The following is a 9,228-nucleotide window of genomic DNA, read 5'->3' as shown; positions in this document are numbered from 1 at the left end:
TTGGCTGCATGCATGGAGCACAACACAACAAACAAACAAAAGCTAATAATATAAAATAATATAAAACGCCAAGGCCATGGAAACGTGCGTCATGTGTCTGTGTAGATTGTAGATCTGTGGTTTTCAACCAGTGGTCCCCAGCTAAATGGAGATGGGTCCGACTGCAGTTTGGCTAAATGATGGAGAGTTGGTAACCAAATGGACCCTTATAGATCTTTGAGAGCGTAAAATGAAACCAAATGGACCCTTACGGGTCCATACTCTCTCAAGAGTCAAATTATTGTTAAACACCTGCATGCATTACTTAGCCTAATTTACAAGAAGTCTACAAAATTATGTAAAATAATTGTTATTTTGATTGACCTGTTATCAATTGTGCACAAAATTCTATTGAAGGATAAAAAATCTCTTCTAAAGTTTTGGGTCTGAGAGGCTAAATCTCATTTAACTAAATGGTTGGCTCAACTGCCAACGAAATGAAAATGAAAAGGTTTGAAAACCACTGGCACTGGTGTAGATAAAGTCTCTCTCTCTGACTCTCTCCCTCCCTCACTCTCTCTCTTTCTCTCTCTTTCTCTCTCTCTCTCTCCCTCTCTCTCTCTCTCTCTCTCTCTCTCCCTCTCCCCCTCTCATCCCTCTTTTCCCCGTATCCCCACTCTGTACAGCGGCTGCTAAAACCTGAAAACATTCTCGTGTTCTCTGATGGCTTGAGCCATTTACTTTGCCGCGAACGCGAGACCGAGGCGCGCCAGAGTCAGACACTATCCGGAGCTGGAGGGAGAGGAGTGACTGTCCCCTCCACCAAGCGGGACAGTCTGAAGTCATCCTGTCAGTAATCACCATGGATCTGGACTGTAAAGCACCCAGTGGAATTAGTGCACAGATCGCGTTGCTTCTCTTCAGTTTGTGCGGGATAACAGCAGGTGAGCACTGTGTGCGCCTTACTGAAGTGGACGAGCCATTGCGCCGAGAGCAATAAAGTAGGCTATAATAGGCTTTTGTTGTACATTTCTAGATGTAGCCTATAGTTTACGTGTTCCAACACTATTGTAAGAAGAAACGGTCAATTTGACCAAAGTAGACCTACATTTCGTGGAGTTTTGAATGCAATCGCGCAGCGTGCATTTGATTCTAGCCTGCGGACTGTTGTCACTGTCAGCAACTCAGCACTAACTCAGCACATTAACTTTTTAAGCATTTGTTACAATCCAATGAATCCATAATTTACATGTCAGCAATTATTACAGCTCATTACAATCATAGCTTTCTTAAAACGCTGTTTGTTTGACTGTTTTACTTCTCCTGGATGCTGGAACACTGCCTGCTTGCTCAGTGCTCACACAAGTCATGGACCGTTTAGGAGAGACTCGTGCTGCACAGTGACAGGTTCACCTCGAGTTATTTTGAAAAGCCTCTACAAATAGCCTATTAGCTGACCACAGTATTTCAGCGAGTCATCATAACCCATTACCTGCTAGTATGTTTTCTCCATGGCCACTGATATTTTGATTAATTTGTAAAATCCTAGACTACATTAAGTAGGCTATATTTTCTTTTTCATCTTTCTTTACTTCTTGCACTTTGCTGCCACAGAATAGGATACAACCTACAGAATTTTAGACAGCTTAGACTAGACTAGAGTAAGATATTTTACAAAGTTGCTAAGTGTGTGGACTGGAGAGAAGGAAATCAATTTATTGGATGGATGGATCATGGATGGATGGATGAGTATAGGTGGCTGATGGATGCATGAATGGATGGATGAGATGAAGAGAAAGTCAGAAAGAGATGGGGTGCGGTTTAACATAGGCCTAATGCTAATCTTCAGAGAAGTTATAGGATAGGCTACATCCGCAGAAACCGTTGTTAGTAGACCATAAACGTCTCCCTATGGAGTGTGATGCTGTCTCCTGAAGGGATTTTGAGTGAATGCTACTGCAGGATGTTGCTTTGATGGATGTTGCATTGAAGTACAATAGCTACAAGGCAAGTAGTATAGCAAAAAAGATTAGAGTCCTGCTCTTTTGACTGTCTGTAAGTTTGCTGGTTTTAATCTCCCAACATGCTGAGTATAGGCTAATACTCTGTCCTCTCTTAACAACTGTTGTCATGGTTCCCTTAGCACTGTGGAGCTATAGGACCAGATAGCCTACTGTCTATTCACAACCTTGGTCACATTTTAACTTCTTCTTTTTAATAGAATTTCTTCTATTTTATTGTAATTATAAATTACTTATCTTTAATGGATTCTTTATGCCTTACATATGTGATGAAACTTGATTTCCTCGTTTGTGTAGGCCTATGACATTTTCTATACTAAACTTGCCTTTAATAGATCGCTTAATTGGATAAATATTTGATCGATATAGTCAGTGCCATCCGTGCCATTCACTATACCATTCAAGTCTTAGAACCAGCTAATATTGGCAACACTAATTCAGCATTGTGAAAACCATGGTGCCATTAATCTTCCCAAAAAAATACTGTAATTCCGTTTACTACAAGCCGAACCAGCCATTGACCAGGAGTTTGATATACACTGGGTAAAATTGTTCCATTCTAGTCCTGCATTTAAATCTTATCATAAGAGGGATTGTATGTATTTAAATAGCACAGTCACCTGAGTGGCTGCAGTGGCTCAGGAAGTATAAGCAGCCTCTGGGAACCATAAGGACCCCTGTTCCCAGGGGTGTCACACCAAATTCTGGGCCCCGGGTACGAGGATTCACTGTGGGGCCCCTGTGCTTTAACTATTGAAAAATAGCAGATATACAAGCTCACATGCGAGCTTGTAGATCTGCTATTTTTTTTTAAATCATGAAAATCTTTGAATATTTCAAATCCTTCAAAGGTCTTTTTTTTTAAAAATCTATGTTTCGATGGCAGTGGTTCTCAAACCTTTTCATGTGAAGGACCCCCGAAATGGTATGTATTTGGCCACGGACCCCCATCTCAAAATATTTAGTTCCAGCACAATTTGAGTTACAAATGTTCGCTTAAAAAATACATATATTCACATTTTCACGACTTTTAAAAAATAGCAGATCTACAAGCTCGCAGCGCGGCACTCGGTGCCGCGCTGTGAGCTTGTATATCTGCTATTTTTCAATAGCTAAAGTATAAAATAATTAAGGCCCCTCCACCACCTTGGGCCCTATTAACTCAGTCCCACTTTCCTACCCCTTGTGACGCCCCTGCCTGTTCCATCCCTGGCTCCTTTTGGCTAGAAGTGCCCTTGATCAAGACACTGAAGGTGGTTGCTCCTAATAGTTAGGATGGGTCAAATGCAGAGGACAAATCTCCCCATGGGGATCAAGTAACACAAAATTAAATTAACTTTATAAAGTGAGGTTTAATGCTAAACACTAAAAGTAGAGAATGAATAGTGACTTGGTCCTTTAACCCATTTGAGGCCGATTCTAAAAAGGCCTTCTAAATCAGTAGTTCTCAAACCTTTTTGTGCCAAAGACCAAATGTATTTATATTTGACCGTGACGACACCCCATCTGAAAATATATTGTGCCAGGGACACCCTCCACCCAGAAGAGAAGATTTGTGTGAAAAAAAAAAAAAAAAAAAAAAACGATTAAAGATTTTTAAAACATTTTCAAGATTAAAAATAAATAAATAAAAAACAGCATGCTCGAGGTAGATCTGCCATTTCGATTAGCCAATGCTAAAATCAAAAATTATGCAGATGCTTTCCTGTGTTTTAATGTGTTAAAGCTCTGTTGTGCGATACACAACCTCTACTGATAAACATGGCAAATTATGATATCAAGCCCTTGGGTTTTAAAAGTTCTCCATCTTGCCAGCTTATTGGCCTTGTGGTTACAGTGTCTGCCCTGAGACTGGGAGGTCATGGTCAAAATGAAAGACCCATATATGGTCTGAAAAGGAAATATGATGTTCCCACTCGACAGCAGCAATATATACATATATTGTTTTCCGTTATTGAGATGTATCCGCCTGTTGGTTACAAAGAATTGAGAATAAAACACAGTTGATGGAGAAAATAACCCTAACCTTAAAGGGGAAGACCACCCATTTTCAATATTGAAGTATGTCATTAATATACCTTAGAGGAGTTGTGTGGAAATAGAAAAAAAGTTTCCCCCCTTCTGTGTTGCCTAGAACTGGAGGATTGATTTTGGGGTTTGTATTGTAAAGTACAACTTGATGACATCACACCGTTGTACTAGATTTTGAAGCTCATTCCCAGGTCTATCTCCATGTCACGAGAACATTCTCTTCAACATTGCTGAAGTGGAAAAACACATCTGAACACATCTGGCTGAGAGAATGCAATTAAAAGTTCCCTTTTTTTAAATCAGATCCTGCCAGATCCTGCCAGAATATAAAGCAGACTTCTGCTGGAAATGCCCATGAATGCATAGCAATTCTTCTGTAGAGTTAAAACGTTCCTAACATGCAAGTATGCAAGGAGTCTGGAATCAGATAGACATGAATGTCTTGCTGCTGAATAGCAAATACATAGCAAATCCTCTCAGTGGGAGAACCTGGTATCGATGTGAAGCCCCTGCTCGCTGTAACATCACCATGTAAAGAAAATATCTCAGATAGATGCTGTCTGGAGGCATTGTCTTAACCACTTAAGCCCTATATAGGCTACTGTACTTTGTTGTACTAGTAAGACGCCTCAGGGCGACAAGCGACCTCACCCTTTGTCGCGCCACAGTGATAATATGGGCACAAAAGGGACTGGCATCACAAGGATCTCCATATATCCTTATGGGCAACAATGAATGGAGAGGGAGAGAGACAGACAGACAGACAAAGAAAGAAAGTAGGAAGAATGAGATGTAGAAAATGACAGTGATTTTAAATTGCCATTAACGTACAGGAGCATGGTGGGGGACATTGAATAATATTTGATTCATTTTCCTGATGGAGTATTTTAATGTATCTTGATTATTGATCTTCTGGAATGGTTACGCTATGGTTATTGCTCACATATGACCAGTTTCCTTATCTATCCCCCCACGGTGTGCATTTCCTTATCTGCTCCTCCGTACCCAAGGGTGTGTAGACTGTAGAGTTATGTACCTGTAATCATGTCCATTGCCACCACCTGCCTGGGCTTATTTTAAACCCTTTTTGTGTACTCATTCATGTGATGTATTCAGATGAATATCAGCCTGACTGAAATGCCATGGTAGTTTTAATAATAGTCTTATTTTTTATACGGGCATGAGAGTGTTGCGCCTCCTTCCTTTCCTAATGTTCTGCTGCATTAAAGGTTGCACCTGTGCTCACTGTGGCTGGAGAGCAGACTTATCCTCTATTCAGATAAGGATGTCCATGAAATTCTGGTTTAGTCAGACGCTTATTTCATCCATCCATCTTCCACACATGGAGAGAGGGGGTTTACTGTATGTCATCCTACATGAAACGTAGAGCAGTGGTTCTCAAAGTGGGGTCCTTGAGAGGATCCCCATTTAAATTAATTAATAGATCGGTTTAACCACTTTAACCATAAATGGTGTATATATGTATATGCAAATATGCAAATAGCTCAACAAAAGTAATATTTGTAGTGTTTTTTTTTTTTTAATTCAATGCTAAATGCCACTTTCAATTATTCAACTCTTAAATTCACCTGAAAACATCTGTAATCAACTGCAATCGACTAAACAAGGGCTTAAATAGTTGCATCAGATGCACAACCTGGCCTGACCAGAAGTTTGTTGACTTGTTGACTGTGATTAGAAAAGTCTAAGGAATGGTCAGAAAAGGTCAGAGAATAAATTATTGCTTTATACAAAAAAAGGAAAAGGATATAAAACTAGAAGCAGTGCTCTTCCGAGCACAGGTCTCCACCAGGCCACACAAATCAGCCTGTTATAGCGCCACCATGAGGCTGATTTAAAAAATGTGGGGCAGAGGTTCTGAATTAGCATCCAGGGAGTGTGTGTGCTCAGTTTGGCAGCGATCGGGCCAACGGCGCCGGAGATTAGCTGGTAACAACCAGGCCACACAAATCAGCCTGTTATAGCGCCACCATGAGGCTATAACGTGCACGCACGCACGGACGGACGCACGGACGGACGGACGCACGGACGGACGGACGGACGGACGGACGGACGGAGGGGAAAACATACTCTCCCTCAGCCTTCGGCTGGTGGAGACAACAATTGCAAAGGCACTGAATGTTGCCAAAAGTATGGTTTTGAGCATAGTTCACAAGTTCTAAGTTAAAGGAACAGTGGCTACACTAATAAACCTAATTTTCAGAGGGGGTTGAATAATTTCGAGCACAATGGTATACACATAATTAACTAAATTGTGATAAAAAAAAAAGATCAGAACACAAATCTTATATGGGGGTCCCTGTCACAAAATAAATGGGGGTCCATGGCCAAATACATTAATTTGGGGGGTCCTTGACATGAAAAGGTTTGAGAACCAGTGACGTACAATCGTACATAGTAGACCAGGCACACCCAGGGGCGTCACAAGGGGGGGAAATGTGGGACTGAGTTACTAGGGCCAAAGGTGGAGGGGACTTAATTATTTCATACTTTAGCTATTGAAAGCGCTGCGAGCTTGTAGATCTGCTATTTTTGAAAAGTCGGGAAAATGTGTGCAAATCTTTGAATATATGTATTTTTTAAGCTGACATTTGTAACTAGTCCCTGGAACTAAATATTTTGAGATGGGGGTCCGTGGCCAAATACATATAATTTTGGGGGTCCTTCACATGAAAAGGTTTGAGCACCACTGACATAGAAACATACGTAAAAAAAAAAAAAAACCTTAGAAGGATTTGAAATATTCAAAAACCTGCACGCATTTTCTCAATTTTTCAAAAAATAGCAGATCTACAATTAAGCTTGCGTGCTGCGCTGTGAGCTTGTACATCTGCTATTTTTCAATAGTTAACTCACAAAATAATGCGTAATAATGATGTGTTCCCAGTTCCCCCTATGAAGAACATTCATGGGGGGCCCACAGTGAATCCTTGTACCCACTGCCCAGGGCCCAGAATTTGGTGCGACATCCCTGGGCACACCCGCTCTTATAATTAAGTGCAGGATGAACAGAAGAGCACTATGAAGGCAAATACAGTAGTCCATGGGTCTTCAACGTTTCCAGGCCAAGGACCCCTTAGTTGAGAGAGAGATGAAGCAGGGACCCCCACTACCTTTTCATAGATTCCATATAGTTTCATTGTTTGACAGCACAGTCATCAGTGTATTTTGGATTCAGGTCAATTTGTGTTTTCAGATATTTAACCACTTGAACTGTCAATACTTAATAAACCTGACCTTTCACTATGTACTTAGTCTGCTCTTTTTCCCCTCTACACCAAAGCTCTTTGCCAAAGATAGCCGATCTACAAGCTCACAAGTAGATCTGCTATTTTTGGCTAAAGTTCTCAGAATATGGACACTAGGGTTCAAGTGGTTGATATGAAAAATGAGAAAAAGGTTTCTATCACACAAAGATTTGGAGGACCCCCTGTAGTAACTCTGAGGACCCCCTAGGGGTCCCGGACCCCCTGTTGAAGACCCCTGCAGTAGTCTGTACACTGTTGTTTGCTCCCACTGATCAGTCATCATCATCATCATCATCATGTTTCAGTCACAAATGGATCTTCATCAGGATGAGTTGTGCCATTCTCTCATTCATCTCCAAGTGCTCCCTTTCTCCCTCTCTGTACACTTTCCTTTCTCTCTCTCTCTCTCTCTGTGTTGCCACATCACCATTTCTCCCCCGGGGTTTGTTTCTGTTCTCTTTGCAAAGATCAAGATGCAGAGGAGTGTTTAGTATATTCACAGCCTAATGGAAGATAATACCACCACCTTATGGTGTACATGGTGTGTGTGTGTGTGTGTGTGTGTGTGTGTGTGTGTGTGTGTGTGTGTGTGTGTGTGTGTGTGTGTGTGTGTGTGTGTGTGTGTGTGCGCTCGTGTATGTTCAGATAGGAATGAGTCACCCACCATCACAGTCACTAGACTTTACAGACTAGAAAACAAAACATTGACGTTCTTTTGCCCCAGTCATGCATTGTGAACACTTGAAGTGAGACACAAGCTGTCTGCTGTTATCGTTGCTGTCGGGCAGATGCCTCCAAATTTCAACTTGTTACGTTTTTTTGTCATCATTTAATGCCCTACTTTGTTGCACAATAGTGTCAAGCAAAAGTAGTGAGCTTGTAGATCAGCTATTTTCACTATTTCTGATAATTTTCGTTCCATTTCCTAAAAAGTTATACGGTTCTGAATATACAAGGTTTCCACCCGACAGTGACGTTATGTTAAAGTAATCTATCTATAAATGCGAGAAGTCTCTGCGTGTGTGTCTGTCTGTCTGTCTGTCTGTCTGTGTGTCTGTAATCCGCGTATCTCGAGAACCGTTCGTCCCACCGGCTTCAGATTCGGCACGCGCGTTCCCCGCCGCGGCACGGAGTGCAGTGCCGGGTCTCGACCCGACCCGACGCGCGGTTTTCCCGAACCGGCGCGAAACGTTCGGAATCTCCTTATGCGGGGTTGATTGTTGACATCAGGCTGTTCCGGAGGAAATCGGCGAAAGCTCTGACTCATTGTGACATCACTTCATAAAAGGCTCTGACATCATGTACGCCACATGAGTCAACAAAAAATCTCTGTGAGTGTGTATGTATGTATGTAATCCGCGTATCTCGAGAACCGTTCGTCCCACGGGCACGCGCGTTCTCCATATATGGGCGTTCGTCCCACGGGCACGCGCGTTCTCCATATATGGGCATAAAATGAATGCCCCCATATATGGGCATAAAATGGATTGCAGACAGACAGATACAGATATCTCCATATATGGACATAAATGGACAGAGGCAAACAGATGGTCAAAGATCTCCATATATGGGCATAAAATGGACGCAGACAGACAGATACAGATATCTCCATATATGGGCATAAATGGACACAGGCAAACAGATGTTCAAAACGGGTCCTATGACAACAGGTATAATGAGGTTTGCATTAAGGGGGAACCGGCACTGTGTCTGCAACACAGTTGGAGGCACAGACAGATACTCCATATATGGGCATAAAATGGACGCAGATAGACACATATCTCCATATATGGGCATAAAATGGACCCAGAACTATAACTGCAGTGATCTCCATATATGGACATAAAATGGACGCCGACAGACAGACAGACAGATACAGATATCTCCATATATGGGCATAAATGGACACAGGCAGACAGATGGTCAAA

At 41.8% G+C, this 9,228-nt stretch overlaps 1 protein-coding gene across 1 annotated transcript in view; it reads left to right on the top strand.

The window, feature by feature from the left end:
- Nucleotides 1-841: 841 nt before the first annotated feature.
- Nucleotides 842-9,228, top strand: part of LOC308286435 (contactin-associated protein-like 4) — a gene marked incomplete at both ends in the record, with an annotated part of 145,620 nt that continues 137,233 nt past the window's right edge. The window contains one exon of the mRNA XM_080727455.1: nucleotides 842-923. Coding sequence (XP_080583581.1) covers nucleotides 842-923 — 82 coding nt within the window. The remainder of the gene's footprint in view (nucleotides 924-9,228) is intronic.

The sequence above is a fragment of the Nannobrachium achirus genome (genome assembly GCF_963921795.1).
Source record: "Nannobrachium achirus genome assembly, chromosome: 1".
Lineage (NCBI taxonomy): Eukaryota > Metazoa > Chordata > Actinopteri > Myctophiformes > Myctophidae > Nannobrachium > Nannobrachium achirus.
Note: the sequence above shows the minus strand (reverse complement) of the source record. Positions and strands in the feature narration are given on the sequence as shown.